The 25,169-nt window shown below is 41.6% G+C and overlaps 1 protein-coding gene across 9 annotated transcripts in view; it reads left to right on the top strand.

Moving 5' to 3' along the window:
* MAP1A (microtubule associated protein 1A) overlaps positions 1-25,169 on the top strand; it is a 52,901-nt gene that overhangs the window by 687 nt on the left and 27,045 nt on the right. For 4 of the 9 annotated variants that reach the window (XM_012568790.5, XM_072934035.1, XM_072934034.1 and 1 more), the window contains exon 2: positions 3,962-4,063. In XM_012568790.5, coding sequence (XP_012424244.5) covers positions 3,962-4,063 — 102 coding nt within the window. Of the gene's footprint in view, positions 1-3,702; positions 3,783-3,961; positions 4,064-20,158; positions 20,298-20,426; positions 20,590-25,169 lie in introns of those variants that run through there. The other 5 variants (XM_072934031.1, XM_072934032.1, XM_030281933.4 and 2 more) reach the window with 5 other exon arrangements.

Below are 25,169 nucleotides of genomic sequence, written 5' to 3'. Positions count from 1 at the left end.
CCATCTTACTCCAAAATTCTGTCTTGATGGAGGAAGTGTCTTGCTAGACTGTTCACTGTGGTCCCAGGGACGGCTGTGCACAGGGGTCTGCTGTAGTTTGGCCTCTCCCTGTCTATAGCTCCATGGACCAGAGTGAGGGAGGAGTAGTCACACAGTGACCTGCTTCAGGAATGACACAATGCAGGATAGATCAGCCATAACATTTTTCTTCTCTGTTATCCATATTTTAGTAACATCCAGAGGTCTTGGCAATTAATTAGGCTTTGTATATTAGACGCAGTGTTGTTTAGAAGTAAGGCAGAAGGAGGTGCTGAGATGATAGTTCTTCCTTTGTGGCAGTTTCTGATAGTTTCTGACCAAAAGACAAAGGAGAGCTGGTCAACTACATCAGGACTTTAAGGGAATCCTTGTTCTAATAAGCAGTTTAGCACACCTTCGTGAAATAAAGTAACAACCTTCTGACTCACTTTCACTCTTCCCCTCAGCTCCCCACTGCCAAGGCATGTTGGGTTGAAATAACAGCCATAAGTATTGGCCAAACTGTGTTATTCAGAGATAATTCTGTGACTGTTTTTTTCCCAAGCATCAGCATTACCGAAGAACAGGTGCAATTTAAGAAAAGGGTGGGTGTAAAAATGTCAAATATTGTCCAACTTCTTCACTTCAGCTTTTCCAGCTACCTCTGTTAGCAGGCCACTTTGTTAATGAGGAGTGTTTCATTCCCTTTTTCAAGGGATGGTTTTAGTTCAGGAGTGGTAGATCTGATTATGACCATCTGGCCTCTGAAAGGCCTTCTTTGAAGGGGCCACTCTTGCTTCCTGCACAGCAGGATGATCATCTTCACCTGGCACTTCACTGAACTGGTGTGCCAACCTACATCCTTATCCATTGTCTGAATCTTTGAAATGGTGACAGTTCAGACAGTGAACTAAAGGATTTCACTGTGATTCACTGTGGTATGTGGTCACATACCAGTAACCTGAGAATTCCCATTGCAGAGGAAAAACATGCTGTTTGCAACATAAATTGTAACTGCCACAGTAGAAATAAGTTCTACAGTTGGCCTTCTGTGACTAGAAACCTGCTGAAATTCTGCCAAATGTAAACACTTTCATTTGCATGAGAGGTAGCCATTTCAGCAGTATTAGTAAGTTACTGGCAGTAGAAGTGAATCACATAGAGCTGGAAACCTGGATTTCAGTCTTTCCTCTTACATGGAATAGGACCTCCAGCAAGTTAGTTTTCTCCACTATGAAATGGGAGGATGACCTCTTCTTAAAATGGACCAATATTTGCAAATTGAAATATATGAAAAATGAGAATAGTTAAAATGACAGCAATCTTGAGACCTGTCAATAGTCTGCATATTATGATGTTGTAGATAGCTGCACTCTTGATTCAGGGAGTTCAAGAAATTTAGAAATAATGATTCCTACTTAAATGTTAGCTGCTGTAGAGGGCTCATGTGAAGGTAGAGCAGTGACTATACAAAGGATGAAAAAGCTAGAGTTTGTTTTGTGTCCTGTTGGCTGTGGCACCCTGTCTGCATTAAAAAAAAAAAAAAAAAAAAAAGTAAAACAAAAACCCAAAAGAACCCCCCCCCCCAAAAAAAACAAACCAACAAAACAACTAAAGACTTTTTTTTTCAGTCGATAAATCCCCTGCCCTGACTACTATAAAAAGTATGTTTTTCCAGACTTCCTTCTATACCATGGTTCAGGAAAATGCAATAGTGGCTACAGGGCATTATCGTGGCTCATTTCCAGGTGTAGAGCTTTGTAGGCTGTGATATTTTGAATCTATGGGATAGCTGAACAACACTTTTTCCAAAATGCTGTCTGAAAAATGCTAGTTTTATTTTTCTGTTACTGTGTTACTTTTGTCTAATTTTGAAACAATATCCATAAGACTAGGTCTAGTACTGGAGAGAAAGGCCAAATCTTTTAAGCTAATTACCTCAGCAGGAAATAAAACATTCACAAGGGCATAAAGAATGAGATGGAAAACTGATGAGTCACATGATCCCCTATTTAGGCTTTGCATTTGCAAAGAGCTTGAATATTTACTGTTATTGTGGTATAGTCTGCACTCTCATGGTAGAGGATTCTAATCAGCAAGGCTTATGCGCTATGAAGTGATAAATTGGAATAGTGGCAAATTTGTAGAGATTAAGAGTAAATTCAGACTACCTGTAGGGAAGAAAATGATGAATAAATTGTTGCAAGTGAGATAATTCCACTCTTCCCTTTCTTGCTCTGAAAGAGCACCTATTCTTTCTGCAACCTAGAGGATGTAGCAGTACCTCAAATAGCACTTATTGCTGCAGTAGGACACGATGACCATGACACAGCAGCTAGTCAGCAAGATTTGCCCTGCAGAGTGCCACCTTGTTCCTGTCCAGGTCAGAATGCTCATAACTACTGCATTGAGATTCTCTTACACTGGACATTTTGTTAAACAATTATGCTCTCTTGGAGTGTAGGATAGGAAAACACTTTGTCCATCTTCTTGTTCTATGTGTTTTGTTTGTTTGTATCCTGTGTACAAATTGAAAGGTGCTGTGCTGGTAAGTTGTTTGGTTTTCTGTGTTTTTTTTCTTTTCTTTTTTTTCCCCCCGAAGCTCAGATGATTTAGTGAGGAGTTTTTGTGCAGTCTGAAGTGAATACTGTTAATAAATAAGCATAAATAAGCTTTGCTACTCCACTGTGTCAGCTGTCACCAGAAAAAGAAACTAAGCACAAAGGTTATTTTAGCTGCTGTAGTTTCTATAGGCCTTGAGACTATTGACCTGTGTGATTCAATGATTACTGTGTCTTGGTATGTGTAGAAAGCTGGAGCCCTTGAGGATCCTCTCCCACCAGTGGCCAGCAAAAGCTCTGCACAACATGGAGAGCTAGAACTGCAGTAAATGGGAATGATATCTCCATGGAAAATTAACATCATTACCTTGAAAGAAAGTAGATAATAGAGGCAATAAAACTTTTGTGTACTTTATGCAACTTTTATGTATTTTATGCAAGAGAGATGGTGAAAGAACTCTCAGGGAGGACTCCATCAATAAATACTGGAGCTGAAATTCTTGTTTCAGTTAACCTTAGAAGTCTGTGACATTGGCCTTCAACATCTGAACATCAGCAGGCATCAGCACCAGATGCTGGAGTAAGGATTTATAGTGATATCCTGCTTTTGTTCATTGTGGCACAGTGTAGAATCACATGATCTAGGAAAGGCTGCTCCCTACTGGGATGTGAAAATTGGTGGTCTGTAGTGTTTGGTGTCCTCCAGAATGTACACCTGTTCACACTGAGGTCTGAAGGTGACTTCCCCTGTATGGCTTGGTGCCACTTGCTCTGGGAGCAGAAGCACCTTCCTGCTGTGATATGAAGGTAACTAGCTGGCAAAGATTATAAAGATTAAAGAACAGACTCAAATGGTCTCAGTAGGATCAGTGTCTTTGAAGGAGTGATTAGGCAGAGTGAGTTGGAGGGGTGGAGGGTTTTTGTGGCTTGGAGGATGCACAGGCTATAAGGGCAAAGAAACTGATGTCTCTGAGCTTTCCAGTAGCATAACCACACAGTAGCCCATCTCTACCGGTGACGAGTGCTGGAGAGTGCAGATGTAAAACTAACATAATGTACTTGTTTGTTAAGGGGTAGTGTAATTCATTTGGCCTCATCTCTTGTTGATTTCCCTTGCATGAAGTCCAAGTTGAATGGAGACTTGCTTACAGCATGTCCTTCATGGAACACTTCATTTCTTCAGGAAGAAATGTCTTATACAAGGTAAGTATCTTATGGTCCTCTGCTTCTGAAGGTCTTCACCATCCTAAGTATGCTCATCTAGTGGAGTATCCCTGGTCTTTGGGTGTCCTACTCACCTTTCTTTCTCTTCTTCTGTTTCTGGAGTAGATGTAATGACAAGGACAACTTACTTTTTCTATTTTTTTTTTTTTTTTTTACAGGAATTCGTTCCTGGAACATTAATACTCTATACTGTGATCTGAATCATCAACTGCGGCTTTTTGTAAATCGACATCTGGCTCAATTTTCTTCTGAAGTCAAAGGTCAGCTTTTTGGTTTATATGCATTAACTTTTAACTTTTGTTTTGGGTCTGGAAAGAAAAACCAAACCAACAACAAAGAATAAAACTGATTGTGATTCAATTGCCGACTTGTTTGCCCAGGATTCTGCAGAGTTGAATGAGAAAGAAAAACAACCTTAATGGTATGTTGGATGCAATGGATTTACCTTAAAATTACAGATCTTACTACTGAGAATAGAGTTGAATAAAAATATGTGCTGCTTTAAAGCCTATTAGACTAGTTAGAAGTTGGAATCTATCTATCTACCTTCTGTATCTTACTCAGATGGCATAGTTTACTTTGTAAGCTATTTATTATTGATCTTTTCCTCCAAGGTTTTAGAATATGTTTTCATATGCACAAAAGGTGTTGCAAGTAGTGTGTAAAAGTAGCCAAATGACCTTTTGTATTTGTAATTTTGAAGCTCCCTTTCCTGAGAACAATGAATAAGAGCATTATAAAAATGGCACCAACCATTAGAAATTGGGCTTGCTTAGCTTGTGGAAAGCTTGAACTCTGTTTATAATACTTCTTTGTAACATAAGTTACTATAATAAGCACAGATGACACTTGCAAAACCTAGTTTATATAGGACTATCTTATAGTTCGCTGTATGTTTTACACTCTTGTCAAAGCTTCTGAATTTTTCCCGTTGAGGAAGCTGTTCTCCTAATGGACAGCTGTGAAAGAAAGTACCTGGACTCTTCTCAAATGTGCCACTGACTGAGAGGTCTCACCTTCTCTGTGAGTTTTTAACATGGGGATGGAAATTCTCCCTCCTTGCAAGATGGTGTGTGCATGTGTGTACACTTATGGGATTAAAAAAGTATGTATTAAACATATAATTTGAAAAACTTGGCATATCTGTCTCAATTTGAAGTAGCTGCAACAGGGCCTATAGTATAAATAGCCTAGAGCGCTAATAAGTTACCATAACATTTGCCTAAGAATTCTTCTAAGTCAGACTTAAAACATCTGGATTAATATTAGCAAAATATATCCTAATGACTTCCCTAGCATAGTCCCTGAGGAGCAAGGGGTGATGAATGTGCCCTAGCTTTGTTCCTGAGGAGCAAAGGGTGATGAATGTGGTGGCAGTATATGAAGAGGTTTCTGTGATGGATCTGTGGAACTGCAGGTCTGTTAACCAGCTGTCAGACCTATTGAGCTAAACAGCAGCAACTACAATATAAGGCAGGATTAGTGTCTATCTGGGAAGAGTCACCATTGGTTCTGCAAAGGGAAGTTCTGCTTTTCAAATGTCTTGTAGTTCTTCAAAGAGATCAGAAAACATGTAGATGTGTGGTTTAGTCTACCAAGCAAAAATATTTAGAGAGTCAAAGTCTATGAAGTCTGTTTAAGAAAGCCTATTGGCCACAGAATTAGGGGCCAGGCTTTGGTATGCAGAAGTTACTGACAGAAGGATGGGTAAACAGAAGTTCTGATATAAACTGTGTATATAAACATGTGGTCCTGAACTGAAAGCTTGAAGGTTAACCTGGTGTTAGTCACACTGCCACTCTTCTTTAGAGCCTTACACACCTACAGAATTTTCCATGGGACTATACATTCCAGCTAGTGCTGCATAGTATCTGTATCTAGTATCTTTTTTGGAAAAGGAAAAGCATAGCTGCCTCCCAGTAGCTTCTGCTTCTGATGTGCTTAGCAGTAAGAAATGTGAGAGATTCTGGTCTGGGGATCTAGTAGACATGGACTGGCCTTTGGACCAGAGGTATTACTATAGGGTTTGTGACAAGTGTGTACATGTGGCACACATAATTTCTCTAATAAATCTCCCTGGCAGCACTTAAGGCCAGAACATCCAGACAGAGAAAGTCTTTGGGATTATGGGGGTCTAAAAAGAAGCTTTGCCTCAAGTTAGATACTTGCAATTTCCTGTCTGGACCCATGTTTATTCAGTAAGCATGGGTCTTGAAATGCAGCAAGATGATCTGTCAGAGGCACAAGGAGCGTGTGTGAGAATAATGGCTACAATTTAAAATGTGTTAAGCAGCTATATGGGACTGTGGAAAATGACCATCTGTATAGGAAGATTGTGCAGGAGATGGTGTATCTTGAATGTTGAAAAGCTTAAACTGAAGATTTATGCTATAATCCCAGGATTTACTTGATGGTGGTATATCTTGCATGCAAGACAGGTTTCTCTCAGTGACAGCAGTAAGCTATGGTTATGGCATGGTTTGTGGGGAGGAAGTGGGGAAGACTGCTACAAGTGAAATTTCAGGTCACAACTGATAATACAATCTAGAAGAAGCTCAAAATGTGAACTGGGAACAGTCTTGTCTGCATTCCACATGTACTACGAGATAATACCCTTTGGAATATAGCGGCAGTTTTAAATGCTGTTTTAACTTTGCAGTTTCTACTTGAGAAGCTATTTTTTTACTGACTACTTTGGTGGTAAAGAATCTTTATAATTTTAGGGTTCTTTTCAAACTTTTTTTTCAAACTTTTGCTGTTTCTTGTTGGTACAAGAATCCCAAGCATTGCTGTTTCCAGTTGATTCCTGTCACAAGCATCCTTAGATGTTTCTCCTGGATAACTGGTAAAGAATATCTCAGTGGGACTTGCAAGCACCCCTATGATCTACCAGTTAGACATACTTTAATCAGCTACTCCTGTGTTCTGTAGCAGAATCTTCTCTAAGGCTGCTGCATGTTAGGGCGGGTATTGGTACTGGTTCAAGCCAAAGGTACACACAGTGTACAGTGACAAAAAAAAAAAAAAAAAAAAAAAAAGATGCACGGGCAGGAGTGTAAGATGAGTCCGTAAAATATCTCTTCCTTGTACTATCCTGGCTCATATCTCTTTCCAGCCTATGGAGAATAGGTTTTCTACCTGTTTAGTAACAGCACTTTTCATCTTCCACAAAGTTTTTCAGTTTTTCCCAGGAAGTAGAGGTAAGCAAGAAATAGAATGGTTCATGGACCTGTCACAGGAAGAAACCTGCAACTGTATCTTATTTGCTTGGATTCTTATTCCTGTCTGGTCTCATTTTGATATACCTTCCTATATTGGACAATCCTGTCCAATCTGGTTATGTTATAGGTCTGGCATATTTGCCTTCTCATGATTTCTCCAGATTGCAGAGGCCAGACTTACCTAATGGTTTCTTATAGGGAATCTATTCCAGATATTTCATTTTATATTTTATATTAATGCCTTCCAGATCTACTTCTTTGGGATGCTGGGAACAGAAGTATGTAGTGTTCAACGTGGGCTAGAGCTATGCATTTACACAGTGGCACAAGGTTTTTTTCCTTCCTTTCCTGACTTCTGACTGCTGCTGAGCAGTGACCTGACTCACGAATAGAACTGAGCTTATAACCTCAAGATACCCCAGTGTTAAGAGTTAGCTCTGGTTAGCAATAGCTAGTGTAACTTCATATAAGATTTATACTGATAAATAAAGGGGCAAATGAAACTCAGCAGTGTGAAGTTTCTCTGGCGGTTCATCTGCAGCCATACTTGGTACTATCCATAAACTTTGCCACCAGTCTGCTTTCCTCCTTTTCGGGTAGTCTGCAAATATACAATGAGCAGCACAAGTCATGGTGTAGGTTAATATGACATTACTTAGAAAATAATGATTGCACTATATCAATACAACCTTTGAGATTTTGACAAGCTTATTTGGTTTTTATTAAGAAGGAAGGTCATATTTTCTGTAAAGCCATGCTGATTGACATTAATTTAGTATTCTATTTGAATCTTTACTGCTGATGGGTTTTCCAGTCTCCTAGGACTTAAATGCCAGAGTAGTGGAGCTCATAGTGGAAGCTGAGAGCTTCTTAGTCAATCTTAGATCTTGTACAAGAAATTATATTTTGCATAGGCTTGGTCTGAATGCTGCAATCGCCCACCATTGTTAAAATTTTATTGTCTCCAAAATATGTTTTAATTTTTTTCAACTACAGAAAATAAATATTTACTGAATGTTTCTGGTTCTATTTGACCTGCAGAACTTAGTTTTAAAATGAGATAGCATTAAAACATCTGCTAAAGTTGGTAAAAGAAGTGCTTTTATATAGTCTTACATGGTTTTGCTTTTGTGCAAGAGACCTCCTCTGGACGTTGCACATTCTCAGAATTCCCTTTTATTTTATGAAGCTGAACAGAATTTTCCCCTCAATATTCAGTGGAGGAGCTAATAGAACCAGAGCAGCTGTGAAAAATTGATTCCTTCATAGGAATGGTGCTTCCCATGAGTAGATGGGAAGATGGGATTCATATGATGCATCTGATGCCAGTATACTGATGCTGCTTTGGCAGGCCAGGGATTTGTCAGTCTTCATCTCTGTTTGCCTGTTGTATTTCAAACTGTTCTTTTGTTCCTACCATGTGTTTTGAAGTTCTCACTGTGACACCCAAAACGCTATGGTGTGAAAATAAGAAACCAAAGCCACAGTGAGCCCTTTTGAGCTTCAGCTCAGCATAGGCTCAGCAAACACCAGTTTTTTTTATTTTGTGCTATTCTGCCCAAACATTGTTACATGAATTTTAGCCCACCCCCACTTTCAGTCAGTAAGTTTTAAATTGACCCTCTGCAACTCAAATTTTTGAACATTTGAAATTGCTGAGACTTCAATGAATCATACAGGATATACTCATAGAAAGCATCATTCTTATAAAAGAACCAAATTTTCTTAGCTTCTGTCCTTCTGTTAAGCTCCTCTGCTGAATATTGAGGGGAAGACTTTTTTAAGCTTTAAAAAAAAAAGGTAAGATCAAAGGGAATATCTTACTAGTTCAGATCAGTCGTCTGTCAAGCCAAATTGATTGCCCTTTCCCCCTCAGAGGTCCCTCCCTATCTGTGTTGGTTTTTTTTTCAAACAAGAATTCTTCAAAAATACTGAGTGAACCAGTTAAGGAAAAAAAAAAAAAAAAAAGGAGTGGTTGGGGGGAGGAAGAAGATGTGCTTCCACTGAATGCCAGCAGAAAATCAGGAAAGGCTGTTGAAGATACCGTTTTCTCCATCTTATAAAATTAGCAGCTCTCATCCACTGGATAACAGTTTATGGCTGATCTGTATGATGCAGAGCAGTTTTTTAAACTTTGCTCTGGTAGCTATTTCATGTTGTCCATTACAGTATTTTTTTGTCTTGCAGTGACATTTCTTTAGTTTGACAAAGGCAGCATTCTCTTGATGGCCATGTGCATTGTAAGCACAGCAGCTGCAGCAACAAAGTAGAGACCTCCTAAATAAGAGAAGTTCTAATACATGCTGCTTTTGAAGTTTTCATAGTTTTTGTGTTGTTCTATGTTTAGCAGAGCTGTTGGAGCTAGAGATACTTAATACAAGTTAATACAAGTTTCTGGGTGCTTTTTTTGGTTTGGGTTTGGTTTTATTTGTTGTTTTTGTTTTCAAATATTGCTGGAATTCTGATATCAGTCACATCCAGATTTTGGAAGGAAAGCCTTATTTATAAGTTGTGTTTCATTATTTCACTTTGGTTCTATCCACTTTTCTCTAGTGTGCCTGGAAACAGTGGCTTAGAGTAGGCTTTTCTACTCCTAGTCAGCTGGACCTTGCTAAGATAAATATGATGAGCAAAGGGGAAGCAGGATTAAGTAGAAAAATAATCTTTAAAATGTGAGTTTCAGCAGCTGTGTATAATTTTCTTACAGATTTCTTGGTTTGTTTCTCTCTACCCTGTTGTGAATGCAGCTCCCTTTCCTTTGCTTTTAAAGAATTGCTGGTATTGGTGGGGACTCAAAGAGTGAGTCTCTGACCAGCTGCTCTCAATTTCTGTGTACGCAAGTGTTGTGCTCAGGTGAGTGGTTTGGGGTGCTCCAGTGCTGGTGTCCTTTGTAGGCTGAGGACCAGGGCTGAGTCTTTACTGTATGTGACCTCAGGTCTTGGCCCTCAGGTTCTGCTGCACTTCCCATGGTGGCTTTGTGGGTGGAAAGGTACTCACAGCTGGCAAATGTGCCTATCTCACTGTTGCAGTGCAGAGTAATGAGTGGCATTGATGTGCCAGATGCCAGAGAAACAAGCCATGCCATCAGCACTAGGTGCTCGTATACCCTGGTAACTGTGGCAGGCCCTTGGCCAAGAAGGACAAAGCTGCTGCGCTGCTTCTGCAGGCAATGGGTCCAAACAGAATTCCTGTAGTGATCTCATCCAGAATCTGAGCTGCTCTTTTGGGAAATAAAATTTTCTGCTAGGTCCAGATTCTGAAAAGTAGAAAAACTGTGTGGATGGAACATGTTAATCCTATTTTGCCCCGAGATTAATTGTTGTCATGTGCTATTGTAATTTTAATGCCATAATTCCTACCTTCTTAGAAAACAGTTGTCCCTCAGTCTGACTGGCTCAGTTTACAGGATTTTGCCTTGCTCTGTTAACTATGGCGTTGTTGGAACATATGCCTCTTTTCTCCCTCTGTAAGAACTTCAGTTGCAGACTTAAGGCATCATTTTCCCCTCCTGGTCTGATGTTACTTCTTTCTTGGGTAATCTGAGATTAAATGCTTTCTAATTGATATTAAGAAAAGATAATAGTCTTTGTGCTAGAAATCAGGAATTCTGAAGTGGAGTTAATGGGGATCATTAATGGCTTGGGTCTAGAGGATTCTTTCTTTTGAAGTACCAACTTGTTTTCATTCTGTGTGATGTAGTGGAATGCCTTGCCAGTTGATATGGAAACTTTGGGGGATTGTGTAGACAGGCAATCAGCTTTTCCTGATTTCTTGCCAGGATGTATGTTATTGCAGAGGATCCACACCACACATCTCTAACCCACCTGTGATTTCCTTTTACTTTTTGCTTTATCCTTCTGGTCTGTATGAAACAGTAGTGGAACAATGGGTCAGTTCCTGAGTTTGAGCTTTGGAATACTAAGAACACTGCAAAGAAAAGGAAGTCACTACCTGAAGATAGTTCCTTTTTTTTTTTTTTTTAGACCAAATGTATGCTTTAGCTATTGCTTGTGGGTTTTTGGGGAGAGGTGCTAGGATTTTTGTCTTATGTAGACTTTTAAAAAAAGGTGGGGTTTTTTATTTGAACACGTGACCGGTCTGTTATAAACCACAGGTAATTATCATAGAAACATAGAGTATCCTGAGTTGGAACCGATCTACAAAGATCATCAAGTCCAACCCCTGGGTATGTGTCTGAGATTGTTGTCTAAACACTCCTTGAGCTCTGGCAGTGTTGGGACTGTGACCACTGCTCTGGAGAGTCTGTTCCAGTGCCTAATCACCTACTGGGGGAAGAACCTTTTCCTAGCACCCAGCCTAAACCTCCCCTGACACAGCTCCAGACTATCCCTCAGGTCCTGTCACAGATAGCAGAGATCCATGCTGCCCTCCATAAGGAAGCTGCAGAGTCCCATGAGGTCTGACCTCAGGATGGCTTCCCACCAAGGCCCTTCACCATGTCTGTGGCTCTCCTTTGGATGCTCTCTAATAGCTCCAGATCTTTCTTGTATTGTGGCACCCTAAGCTGATCCCAGGACTCAAGGTGAGGCCACACCAGAGCAGAGCAAGGGCAATCACGTCCCTCACCCAGCCAGTGATGCTGGGCCTGATGTCCCCCAGGACACCCTTGGTCATCCTGGCTGCCAGGGCATTGCTGATGTATTCAACTTGCCATCAACCAGGACCCACATATCCCTTCCCACAATGCTGCTGTCCAGCCTCTCATCCCCAGTCTGTCCATACATCCAGGGTCACCCCATTCCAGGTTTAGAATCCAACACCTCTCCTCAAAGTTTGTACTGTTGGTGATTCCCCAACTCTCTGAATTGTTAAGCCCTCTCTGCAGGACTTGTCTGCCTTCAAGGGAGTCAACAGCTACACTTAATTTAGTATAACTGGCAAACTTATTATCCCTTTGAGTCATACGTCCAAGTTGTTTATGAAGAGAACTTGGCCTAAACAGTAGAACACTACAGACACACATGTTCATTAAGGGGAAATAGTCAGCACAGTCAGTAATTCCTGCTGCCACTACCACTGTGGTGGTAAATTGTAGTGAAAGACGTCTCTGCCATAGGTGTTCTGTGTGGGGCTTCTCTGGTGAAGGAGTGGTGGGACACTGCTGTGGTGGAAAGCCAAGGCAGTACAGGTCACTGCTGTGATCCACCTGCTCTTTCTCCTGTCATTGCTTAGGTCTGATGTGTGTGGGAGCTGCTAGCAAAGCTGTCAGTAACGTGCTAGAGGGAGATTTCCTGATGCAGGCATACTTATTGGAGAGTAAGTCTTCACAAACCAGACTGTTTTGATATAATTATTCAACTAGAAATAAATCAATATAGTTCTTTTCTGCTCAGAATTAGTCCTTATACAAAACAGTAAAAAATAATGTTTGGAAATGTTTCTCCTGTGTTTTCTGCATTTTATCGCCACACATAATTAACTTTCCAATTTTGCGAGTTTCTTAGCTCAAAACTCCTAGAGTTGAAATCACCCCAGTTGTGAATTCACTGGTTGTATTTCTAAAGTTAGAACTTGCCTTACTAAATTGTTACTCTTGCTTCTGAAACCAGATGCTGTGGTTAAATATTGCTGGCAGTTCATGGAATTCAAAATGTTGAAATTTATATGGAGGCAAAAAATAACTGGGTTTATCCTGGAACAATCTTTCTTATCCTTCAAGGACAGAGGAGGGAGTGCATTGAGCTGAGCCAGGCCTGCTGTGTCTGTCATATAGAAGATTTGAGAGGTCAAGATGTGTTTGAATGGACCGTGAGGGAAGATTAACCCATGAATTTGATAGAAAAGGAAAATAATTGAGATCTTTGGGAAAGGGTTGGACCTTTCTTCAGGACACAATATAAAACAAGCATATTTTGGGGTTTTTTTCTTTATTACTTTGTGTCTTGGTAGGTGTGACTGGTTGTTCCCTTGTTACCTTTTAAAATTTACCTTTTCTTTGTTACCTTTTAAAAATCTTGAGCTTGGGCTGTGCTTGAAGTAGTAGCTTGGGAATAACTCAACGGTTTTGATTTCTCAGGCCTTTTTTAAATGGCTTTGGTGGAATACATTCTGAATTGATTTTAAACAGTGGAGTTTGCTCCAGTGATGTTAGTACTCATCTCAACAACAACTCATCATTGCAACAGTGATGTTGGTGGAACTTTTTAGGATGGTCGAGTTGGATGAGGCTTAAATTTCTCATGGTTAAAAAAAAAAGATAAAGATCTCTGAACAACACAATAGGACAAGGACATGTATTTCTTTCACATGACCTGATCTCACGGTTTCTCAGTGTTTTGTAAACTAAGGCCTATTCTGGATTTTGTTTGCCTTCACTCTGACAGTAGCTAATGTGGAAATTTACAATTACTATTTACAATGTTATGTGCCTTCAGGTAAGTGAATCCTTTGAATTTGACTTACTGCTACTTCTTTGCCTCTGAAGTTTTAGAGAGTACTAATGATTCTGTAGAAAAATCTGCAGTAGACAGACTTCTATAAAGAAAATTCTCCTGGGATCACTGTTCTAAAGATGGCATTTGCTTGCATTTTTATTCCTGTTTCATGGGGATGAATAATTCAAAGTGATTATTGATTTCCCTTCCTCCCCTCACCACATCCTCACCCCCTATTTGTTTTCCCTCTCTGGTTTCATCTGAGCTAGATCTTTGCAGGAAAGCATGTGCTGCAGTGCTGATCTTATCATACAGGAGAGCAAAAACGCAGGAGGGAATAGTGCCTGAAATGGATGTCCTGTTTGATCCATGTCTGAAGAATATTTGCATATTCCTCATATTTTTCCTTCTCTTTGACTAAGCAGATTACAAGCAGAAAGTGTCTAGAAGCCATGACATTCTAAACACGCACACAATTTACTAGCACTAGTTTGGAAGGACTAACGTTTTATCTCTTTAAATTTAAAACATGCCTGAAAGAGCAATCTCTGTTCTGTAATAATAGCGTATGGTTATTTCTGTGGTGTCTTTGCATGTGGTAGCAACTAGATCCTGTCACTATTAGTTTTTCCTAGAATTTTCACTTTGTCTTCAAACCTGGATTCATTCTGAGAGAAGCCTCCAAACAATGCCTGTTAAAACTGCCTGAACCAGCCTCACGAAATGTGTCAAAGCTGTTTTGTATTGCTTACATAAAAATGTCTGCATGTCAACATCTTGGTTTCCAATTCTAAATGTTACACAAAAAAAAGAAGCACCTCTGGTGGTTTTATGAACCCATGCTATGGGCCAATAAAAAATATACCCCTTTTTAAGCAAGTCATCTCCAGTCAATGTCACAGCCATGTAAACATGGAATTATATTCAGAGCGTTGTCAACCTTCCCAACTGTATGTTATCTTGGCAATTTTACTTGTGCCACTGCCAGTTCTAAATTCTACTCTACCCTCTCCGCAGCCTTCCTTTTGGTTTCTCTGCCAGGCTTAGCTCCTGCCTGCCATTTGCATCACCTTCATTGTTGCCACTGATGCCTATTGCCTCTCTCTTAAGATCCTGCTGTGATTTTTTTGTCAGAGCTGTCCTACCAGCTCCTTGTCTGTAGAGCATTGTGGCATTTGCTACCCAAATAACAGGCAGGGGACCTGCTGTTATTGGTGCCTCTGGAATGACGCTGCTCTCCATAAGGGTGTTAGCAGCCTTTGCACTTCTGTTCAGGCCTTGAAGACAGAGTTAAAGGAGCAGGTTCCCAGGAAAGCCATTTTTGGGGCATCTGGTACCTTTTCCAACAGGTTACTGTCTGGTTCAGGGCAAGAATGGGATTTGAGTCAGTTAAGCATGTCTGGAAGGAGAAAACTCCCTCTGCACAAAAAGGAATCTTGCACTAGGATTTGCTCATGTAATTTCTCTCATATTGCCTTGGTTGCATTTCTTTCTTAATTTCAGTCACAGACCTGGCTTGTCCCTTCTTCTTTGCTCTCTGTGTCTGAGGGGAAATGTGAGAAGCTTTGTTGTGTCTAGGGGTGCCTTTGTGTTGGGCTTAGAAGGACAGCCAACTCCAGCGCTGGCAGAAGGCATTATAGATGTATGCTGCTTCTTGGAAATGCTCTGGGAGAAGTCTATTCTTGAGCCCAGTGTAATTAGGAAAACACTGGGGTTTTATCCCAGTGTCACTAAGAAATCACTGGGATTTGATCCTGGTCCCCCTCTCTCATCTGCCACCCTTCTGGGTGCTAAGGAGCCGTGTTGCACTCATATAGGAGCACACTGTTGTTCTCTCCGTGCTCTGCTATTTGCCTCAATCCCTCTTCTCATGTTCCTTCTGGCCTCTTAGTACTGCTTATGTTTGCTCCAGTTTTACAGCCTTGATTTATAAACCTCTTTATCCTTTCCATCGAGAGTTCTAGACAGGTCATCTTCCATTGTGTTCCCTAAAGGTTTGCAGTTGCTGAGTTAAATTAAGATCACCATTTTTAAAACCTTATTTTCTGAAGCAAGAAGGACCAGAATGTTGCCACTGAAAATTCACAGGGTTCATGAATTTGTTTAAAGTTGGAATTGGAAAAGAGGTTGATAGTAGGTGCTGACAGTCTCTCTGGGCCTGCATTAGGGATGCTATTACCACAAAAGTAAAACCTTACTTGAAGAAAAAAATTATACAAAACTAAATGGAATGGAATTCTCAATAGCTCAGATAATAAACACTTCTTGGGCCCTGAAGCATCAGAAAGATGAAAACATCATTCTCAAATTAAGGAAGAGAAGCCTAAATATGTAACTGTATTGTTATATTTAACAACAACAATAATAATAATATATAAATGTACCTGCAAAGCAACCTGAAAGAATAAAATACTTTAGGGATCAAAGTATTTAAATAGACTAATTTAAATAGAACCATACTGACAACATAAGGGATGTCACTGTATTTCAGAAATGGTTATTTAAAAATAAGGAAACTTGACAAAAGTGGGAAACACCTCTTTGGTCAGAATTTAAGCTAACATACAGATTAAAAAGATACATATACCTGTAAATAAGAAAGGAGATACAACAGTTGCAGAGAAAGATACAGTATTCAGCAAAAAGGAGTGGCGTTTAAATACATCCTAGTAAAGCCTGTAGAAAAGTGTAAAAATTGCTGTACCTAGACAGAAATGAAGATAGCCAAGAGGATTTTGTGAGTGATTTGCCAAAGACTTGAACAAGTCATCGGTTCTTTTGTTTGATTGAAAGCCGATAGCCTGTGGAAATCAGTAACTAGATAGTCAAAGCAAAGAAATCTTCCAAATGCAAACAAATCCTTCTGCTTCTTGGCAGTTTTTTTCTGTCCTGTGTGCTGTGGTGAGAGCTTAATGCCTCTGCTCTTGGATGTACTTTGATAGCCTTGTGCAGGAGAGCTTGAAAGCTGGGATGCAGACTAATGGAGAGGTCGGTAGAACTCTGCAGTTCACACAAAGGTGTGGACAAATAAATATATTTTACTCAAATTAATATCTGGGCTATGTCTGGGTCAGGCCGTGGTTATTCTTTGTCCCAAGGCTTTTAGAAGATAGTATATTCTTGATTAGAATATATTTTCTTATTAAAGCCTTTGGCCTAGAGTTTTTAAGAAAATCAAATGCTTTTGAGCTTAAGATGGTAGACAGCTTGGAGCTTTTGTTCAGAGAAGCATGACCTTTAGACTCATGGTAAGACTTGTGCTTTAGCTGTAGTTCTTGATATCTCATACTTCATAAAAACATACAGCCTTAATTTATATAAAACTATTGTAAACATCATAGTAGAGAAAAACATGGAGATGTGACCCTGGCATTTGAAAATAATAGAAAAACATTTCAAGAACTGACTCTTTATATTTATGCTGGCCTAGGGAAAGACCCTGTCTATAGCTTATTATTATTTATGATCCAGGACATTCCTGTCAGTGTGATACTGGCTAAGGTATGTAGTCATGAAATAAGTGTTCACATTTTTAACAGTTTAATTCCATATCCTAGTCAGAAAGGACCTACACCTAACATCCCAGGAAGCTTTGTGGCCTTTTCAAAGCCATGAGGACAGGGAACAGCCCAAAGAGAGGATCTTTGTTTCAAACCACAATTGTCAGTTTGACAAAATGGAAAAAAATGGTTTGAAGTTTTTCAGCATAAATAGGGAAAAACTCCGTATCTCTTTTCTAATTCAATACCTAAAATAAATCTATCCTTGCATCAGAGAATAGTAGTGTCTTTAACCTTTTATGTTTGAGTGGTTGTTGGACCACTCAAGATAACTTCAATGAGGCTTATCTTAGTATTGGTCCTGGTGTCTGGTCTGTGAGGTTCTATAACTGTCAGATGAATCTCCTTCTCTCCTGAAGGACTGAGGAAATGGGAATTACCTTGATCATAGCTCTAGGTCTTCCTGGTAGAAGCTCAGTGCCCTTTTTTTAGGAAGTGGAAGAGCCTTGAAAATCAGTGAGTGCTTCCCTTACTAGTTCCCTTTTGCTTTTGATGATTATTTTTAGGCTTAATGCTAAATGTTGTTTTCTTGAAAAGCTAAAAAGAGATTATCTGCAGCTGCTACCTGAGCATATGAAGGCAGGAGGGCTGCCTCAGAGAACATGTGTGCAGGAGGCTTCTTAGGCTACTTGAATAACAGGTGCATGGTGAAGGCAGCAGCTGCTCTTCAGTTTTGAGAAGTGTTTTGCGGGTCAAACAGTACACATATGCCAAGAACTGTGCTTTGTGAAAACCACTTGTAAATTACTTTTGCTTTGTAAAAAAACAGTTGCAAAGTATAAAAATATGCATTCCAGTTGGCTGGGGTGTGAACATGTAACCAAGAGTAGAAAGTGAGAGGGAAACTAGAGATGTAGTAGATGCACCTCCCTTCAGACATTAATTTCATGGAGATAGCTGTTTCTGATGTAAATCCTCAATAACAACTGGAAGATGCAAAATTTTTGTGACTTAAGAAGTATTTTGTGGCAAAAGAGAAAAGGCCATGACATATTGTTGAAACAATATTGTTTCCTTGTAAAATAAGATCATGGATGGAAGATAATAAATTGGTCTGTTTATATATTTAAAAGGTTTTAAAGGATATCTGGCTAGTCCATGCTTTAAGGTGTACTTGCATGGGTGTTAATTTGAAGGAATTTTGAAGCAAGTACTAATATCAGGAGATGTCCTGATTAGACAGTAAAATCTAATTTTGCTTCTTGAAATAGAATATATCAATATTAAAAAAAAAATCAATGGGGAAGGAGATCATGTTGCTCCAGATATCCTGCTAGGAGCTAAATTTGATCACTGTTGTAGTGGGTGTAGAAAAGGAAAAGACTTGCAGAGTTGTGTGTCACTGTCTGAAATGGCCTGGGATATATGCCCTTCCTGAGTGTGCAATGGGAGCTGCCTTCTGGAGTGCTCTGAAAAATCTGCTGATGGCAGTGCAATTTCTAGTGTGGGTCAATTCTAGAGCCAGATTATGTAATCCCCTCCCTTCCCTCCTGAACCATTGGCACTGCTCTCTGAAGTGACAGACATGTCTCAGTGTTATGGGCTTATTAGAAAAGACCCCAAGAACTGCCCAAGGGATGAAATTGTCACTGGGCTACCCACCTGGAGCAGTTCTTACACTGAAGTGAATGATGTAAACTCAAATATTAAGAAGCCAAGTTTATATGAAGCAATAATAGCAAATGCATCCTCCTGCTTTGTCTTCAGCACTGCTACATAGCAGCACCTTTAAGGTAATATCTTTTGCTCAACTTATGCATCTTTAAACTGAAAGAGGGGACTGCACATTTGGTTTGCAGTCATCTGCATTCCCACTTGTTTACTTGGCTTTTTACTTCTGACTCCTTTTTCACTTTGACTATGCAAAACTCTTCAACTTGTGTTATACCGGTTATAGCAGGATGACAAGTACAATGGGTAGTGATAATGACCCCCCTCTATTTCAAAGAATGTCCATTGTAGTGCACAGGGGACCTATAGCATGCAGCTATTTTCTTCATAGTTTGTCCTTTGAGAATATTTTAACCTTGGGTCTTTTTTAAATATAATGCTATGTTATGTGTCCAAAACATACAGAAATAAGATGTTTGATCCAATGCATTGATTTTCCTCAGGTTTACAGATATTTGCCAGTGATTGACATCATCTGAAAGCTACAGAAAAGAAGGTTCTGGTTTGAGGGGGGGGTTTAACTTTTAAAATTCAGTGATATTTTTATTTCTGAGCATTTCATTGTGTTTGATAGTCCTTCTAAAATGAGAGGGAGACCTGCTGTGGAGCTGGCAGGACATCTCCAGCTTTCACAGCTAATTCTGGAATCTAGGAGTAAGCCAGCGTCATGTGTAAGGCAAGCAGGACAGTGAGAGTGGTTTCAGTTTTTGCTGTGGGGGAAAATTTTTTTTTTTTTAATTGGTGTTGCAAACTAGCACACCATGAAGTAACATGTACATTCCAATGCTGGACCGGGATGCCTGAACCCAGCAAAGCAGAAACAAGGAGGCACAATTATTTGCAAGTACCTTGGAGCTGATGCTGATTATGAAACAAGTTGCAAAGTTCTCAGGAAACAATGTAAACATTTATTTGAAAATATGCTGGAAATAGGTCTCCAGAGGTCGAATATGTGGTATTCCTGCCTCATTCATTCACATCCATTGTCTGTCCAGTGCGGTCCAAGCTCACCGCTGGCCCGTGTCTGTGCATGAGCAGCCAGGTGCTGGTGTGTGGTGTCAATCATCTGTCCCCGACTGGGTAGCTGGGGTGGTTCGTGTCGCTTGTCTTTAACTGGAGGAGCAGCTCGGCAGCTGGAGTCCGACGTGAGATTCCAGTTTGAGACACTTAAGCCGAAGGCACCCCAGGTGGGATGAGGAGCGCCCCTCCGGGAGCCCGTGAGGAGAGAGAGGCCCGTGAGGCCTAAGAGTGGTGTGAAAAGTGTTCAGCCAGCACCGGAACCCAACTGGCTGGGGTTTGACCCGTGTCAGCTATTTCGGAGCGCGGGCCGCAATTTGACCCTTGTTGGGTGCTTCGCAGCGCGGGACAGCATCTCTGTCCAAGCCGTTGCCCGGAGATCGCGGGCCAGCGCCTCACTGGGCTGGCCGCGGAGCACCGGAGCAGGCAAGGCCGCCCGTGGGGGTGCCCGAGGCCGCCGCTGCGGGCGCTCCGCGGTCCGCACAGGGTTAAGCCGCGCTGCGCACGGGTGGGGCCGCGGCGGCTCCTCCCCGCCTCCGTGACACGGCAGCCGCTCGCCGCAGCCCGGGCCGTGCCGGCGCATCCTCCGCGCTCGGGGCAGCCGATCGACGTCGCTTCCCGGCCAGGATGGTAGGTGCATCTTCCTTCCCCACCGGCCTGGGGCGAGCAGCGAAAGGTGCCGGGGCGGTCGGGAGTGAGGAGCCCCGGTATCGTGGAGGTTGCGGGATGGAGGCGGCGGCGCTTTGTTCGCGCTCGGATAGTGCTCGTTGCTTTGGAAGACGTTGGTCAGCCGGGGAGGACGGGCCCTTCTGGGGAGGTAACGGGGGATATCGGTGACGGCAAGCGGACCTGTCCGGGCTCTGCGCTCCTGTGCGCGGTCCCGGTGAGCTGCTGGCGCTGCGCAGCCCTGGCAGAGGCGCAGGTGAGGAAACGCACCTGCGCGGAGCGGTTACAGTGGGTGCGGGTTTATTTCCTTGGAATCTGGGGGGTTGAGAGGGATAAGTAATAAGAGGGGAAGGTGGCTGCGGATGGAGCTTGGGGTTTCTATGATCTGCGGACCTTCCCCCTTCTCAGCTGCTTGTGCTCGAGTATAGGAACAAAACCCAAATTCCCCAGCTGCTCAGCTGTTTGCTGCACTTGTGTCCTTAGCGCAAACACAAAGAAGGACGTATGAAGATGGGTTTAATAGAAGAATCTGGAGAAGGTATTCTGCATGTCAGGAACGTAAGGAGGTCCTGCAGCATTATGTTTTATTCCAGTATAGTCTTCTGACCCTGAAGATGGTGTGGTGCTGGAGAACGGAGGAAGCGGTATAAGGCATCTCACAGATGCTGCCTTTGGGCGAGGCTTGGCGAAAGACAGTATTAGCGTCTGTATCACCGTTCAGCTGATGCTGGAATGAGGCTAATGCCAGGCAGGAGGGGGGAGGGTTGTTAAGGTGGACTGTCGTGCTATTGATTTGATGGAACAGAGATATAAGGCCTATCTTATTTTGCAATTTCTCTGTCCTTTGGTGCTTCACACTTGCATATGAGTAGTCTTGAAGTCTGACTTTAAGCTTCACAATAGTACATTCTTCCAAATGTAAACCAAAAAGCATCCAAATGAGTCCAGTAAGTGGGAGAGGAAAAAGGGAAGGTTCTCCTAAAATGTGAGTGATGCAGCCTTTCAGTGGCAGAAGAGGGAGAAGATATGGCCAATCTTGGAGCTGATTTTCATCCTTGTAGGCTATAAGCAGGGACTTTGTGCTTAAGAAATGAGAGTAACAAAATGCTTTCTTTTTCCTAGCAGTAGTCCTTTGTCATCCCTCACCTTGCTGGACTGCCCTTGTAACACAGAGGGATAAGGGGCCAGCTGTCTCTTTATCATTAGCTCTCCTGCATTACCAGTGGCACTGTGTGATGATGACACCTCTGCAGTCACAGACACAAGGTTCTATTTTAATAGGGTATCTCTGGCATTTGTTAGTGTCGCCACCAGCAAGCTTCTAGTTAAAAGTGTTAAATTATCTGTACGCTAGAGCTGAAATGTGTTGAAGTATTTCAAAATATGGCCTTTTATCCCCAGTGTTCAGAACTAAAGGAGCAAGAGCATAGTTTGGCACTTTGCACAGACCTGGGTATATGGCCATGAATATCTGTCAGATACTGTTGTTTTGGCTAAGAGGGAAAAAGAGAAGAAGCAAAACCTCATTAACCAGGGAGGGAGCAATGAAAAGAAGTCAGTAGTGATGCCAACAAAAGCTTTCTTAATATAGAAGAGAGGGGGCTGAGAGTGATCAGACTGGGACTGTCAGTGATGTAGGGAGGGGAAAAAGGAGGGAGCTGTAATCAGTGTGTCATTGATCAGACACTGAGCTTGGAGGGGAGGAGCATGGCTGCTGCACACTCACACACGCAGAAACACACGCACACACACACTGCGGCAAATTCTGCAGCTGGTGCCTGCTGGCTTGTGACTGCAGAAAAAACAAGCTCTGGTTTAAATTCTCTGATCTCAGAGACGAGGCTGTTTCTATTCCAAGTTGCTCTGGTTCCACTGTGAAAAGCCCTGCAGGCTGGGCACTGTTCCAGAATGACAGGGATTCCTCTTTCTTCTGATGGGGTAGGGGCCCTTTTGCTGTGTCAGGCCAGTACCCTCTCTGTCTCCTTGATGGCTCCATAGTGGTTGGCTGCATCCAGCCTCTGTGTCTGTCCTTACAATTTATCCAGCAAGTAGTTATTGAGGTGGGACACAATTTTTTTCTCCCCTCCTTTTCTTTCCTGTGATCTGGCAAGGCCAGGCTGTGAGACCTTCTGCCTTACTCCCATTCTGCAGATATAGAGATGTGTATCTTTGTTTCTTTCCTGACAAAACATCCACTTCCTGTCATGTTCTTTTGCCACTTTTCCTCATTGTCTATCGTGCTGGCATGCCCAAGTCACATCCTCAGCAGGTGTGGTGGTAAATGGATGGTAGACTGGATCACAGGAGCATGGTGAGCAATTGCCAGCTCTTTGGTGAAAGCAGGGAAGCCGCATGTGTGTGAGCAATGTGTCTCCTAAGGGGCATGGCTGGACACCAGGGGAAGCGCAGAAGAGTGGTTCATCAGCATGAGTTTCTGTGGGATGTGGCTTGTGCTCTTTGTATGTGTTCAGGCACAGACCTTCCTAGGTAACTCCTGGGATGCATCTTGCAAAGGAAGAAGAAACTCAGAAGCAGATAAAGATGCAGTAATACATTCTTGTGATAGGCATCTGAGTACAGAGATCTTAGTGGGTGCTGCTTCTAGCAGAGCCCAGGGTGCTTGCTACAGGCATTATCACGGACTTTCCACTGCTCCTTGATGGGCAGAAGAGAGAGGCCTCCAGTCCTTGAGAGGAGATGCTATGGGAACCCAAAGCAGTTCAGGTAGTTTGTTTAGTACACAGAGACCCAACAGTAGTAGCTAGTTTAAAACGCAGAGAGTAACTTCCAGCCTGTTAGGCAAAAGTACCTGGGGAAGAAGGGCAGGTGATAGAGACTCTCCATCAGCCCAGAAACTGTGTATGGGAGGAAAGAGAGCAAGCTATGTGTAAATGAATGCCTAAAATTTATTCTGGAGAGAATTTACTGACGTGGAAGAAGATTTTTCTTTCCCCCTCAAAAATCATGAACTTTCTGGATTCCAACACCAGCACAGTAGCTGTTGACAAAAAAAGATTAGTGAAAGTATTGAGCTAGTTTGGGTCTAACTTCTTAGTTTGTATTATTTTTTTCTCCATCCCCTTAGAGGTGCTTGAGTGCACAGTACGAATTCTTCTCACGAATACACCTTCTGTGTTTGCAGGAATCACTTTCCTTCTAAAACATTGAAAATATTTCAATTAAACATTGAAATGAACAAGCTTCTACCAGTTTTGTGAAAGTTGGTGGAGCAGGCAAGTGGTCAGAGTCAGTGCCTTCATGGGAGCAGTGCACATCTGTTTGTCCTGCACTCCCCGCTCGCACGCCAGCTGTCAGCACGTGGCTGTCTGAGCATGCTGCCACTTGCACAGTTGGTAGTTTGGGCTCACAAGTAGAGTTCAGAGTATGGCAGTGGACAGCAGGGAATGTGGAGGAAGCTGGGATTATGGTGGTGGAACAGAGCAGGATGAACACACAAAAAGCAGTCTTCATTAGTTCATGCTTTGCTGTGCCTAAGCTCTGTGGCTTGTTTTTACCTTTGCTTCACACTAAAGAAATGGAGATAAATTTCTACATGTGGTGACTTTAGGTCAGTTTTCTTCTTCTCATAGCTTCCCTTCCAGGATTTCAAAAGTTAGTATTGATGGCACAATTAGTAATGTATCCAGTTCTTCAGGAAGCCTCTGTCCTTCTGATGCTTTATTCACAGATGAATGTGAGCACTAATCTCCTTGGCCAGCAGGTTCTTAGTTCTCCTGAGACAGCCCTTGAAGTCTTGCTTCACTGATTTCTCAAATGCATAGAATAGTACTGGGTTGTTTTTTTGGTTTTATTTTTTAATGGGGAATACAATTTTGATTAATTTCTGCTTTTCTGAAAAGCAACATCCCAATATCAGTATTTGGAAAGATATAGTGAACCCTTTCTTTGCTTTTGAAAGTAAAAGCTTGAATATTTCCTCCAAGAAGTTGAAGGCTGAGAATCACCAGCTGAAGAAGACTTGCAAATCACAGAGGGACAGGATTCAATATGCATGTCCGTTATCAATGCATAGCTACTGAATAACATTTCAGTAGCTACAAAATTATTGAATAACATTTGTCTCTTTGCACATGTTACTGTCATTCACACACCTTCTTGTGAAGCCCTGGCAATTTGCTAGAACATGCCTTGGGGCTGTAAAAGTTCAGTGGTGTTTTTCACAACATGCTATATCTACAAACTCTGTTAAAAAAGCATGGCAGCATAACTGGCTTCCTCTATTGACTTTCAAGTTCAGAAATTCAGTTAATTGCTTTTGCACTTTGCTAACCCTTTATTTCACTGAGATATCATCTGTCCATTCTCTATTAAGCTTCAATGTAAAAAATTTAAGTAATTGAGGAGAAAAACTAGAAGGAAAAGGCCATTAGTACCACCCTTTTGAAAACTGTCTGAGGAATGTTGGTCTGTCATCAGGCACTCCAGATGATCTTAGAAGAGAAATGGGCAAGAAGCCAGTGATTTATCTTCTGGGTGACTAGATTTATGTTCTGAAAAGATAAATTGATAAAAATTAAGAGGGGTAAGTTAAGTTGCAGTACTTAGAAATGCAGACACTACGCAAGCCATATAAGAAGTCAATGGCTTCAATTAAAAATTAATCCTTTGCACAACAGTAAAGCATTGTATAGGGTGGCTCTCTGCACCTTTGACCCACATAGCATCTTTCTGAAGAATCAGCTTGCAGGCTAAGAGGTACAAGCATAATAAGTGTTTTAGTCCAGTTCTTGGTTGCTAGATTTATGTGTGAGTTTTAATTGTTATGGCTTTTCTTTCTTGCTGTTGGTCCACACTCAAAGGCAAAGACCATTGCCA

Source organism: Taeniopygia guttata, chromosome 10, assembly GCF_048771995.1.
Source record: "Taeniopygia guttata chromosome 10, bTaeGut7.mat, whole genome shotgun sequence".
NCBI classification, from domain to species: Eukaryota; Metazoa; Chordata; class Aves; order Passeriformes; family Estrildidae; genus Taeniopygia; species Taeniopygia guttata.
Note: the sequence above shows the minus strand (reverse complement) of the source record. Positions and strands in the feature narration are given on the sequence as shown.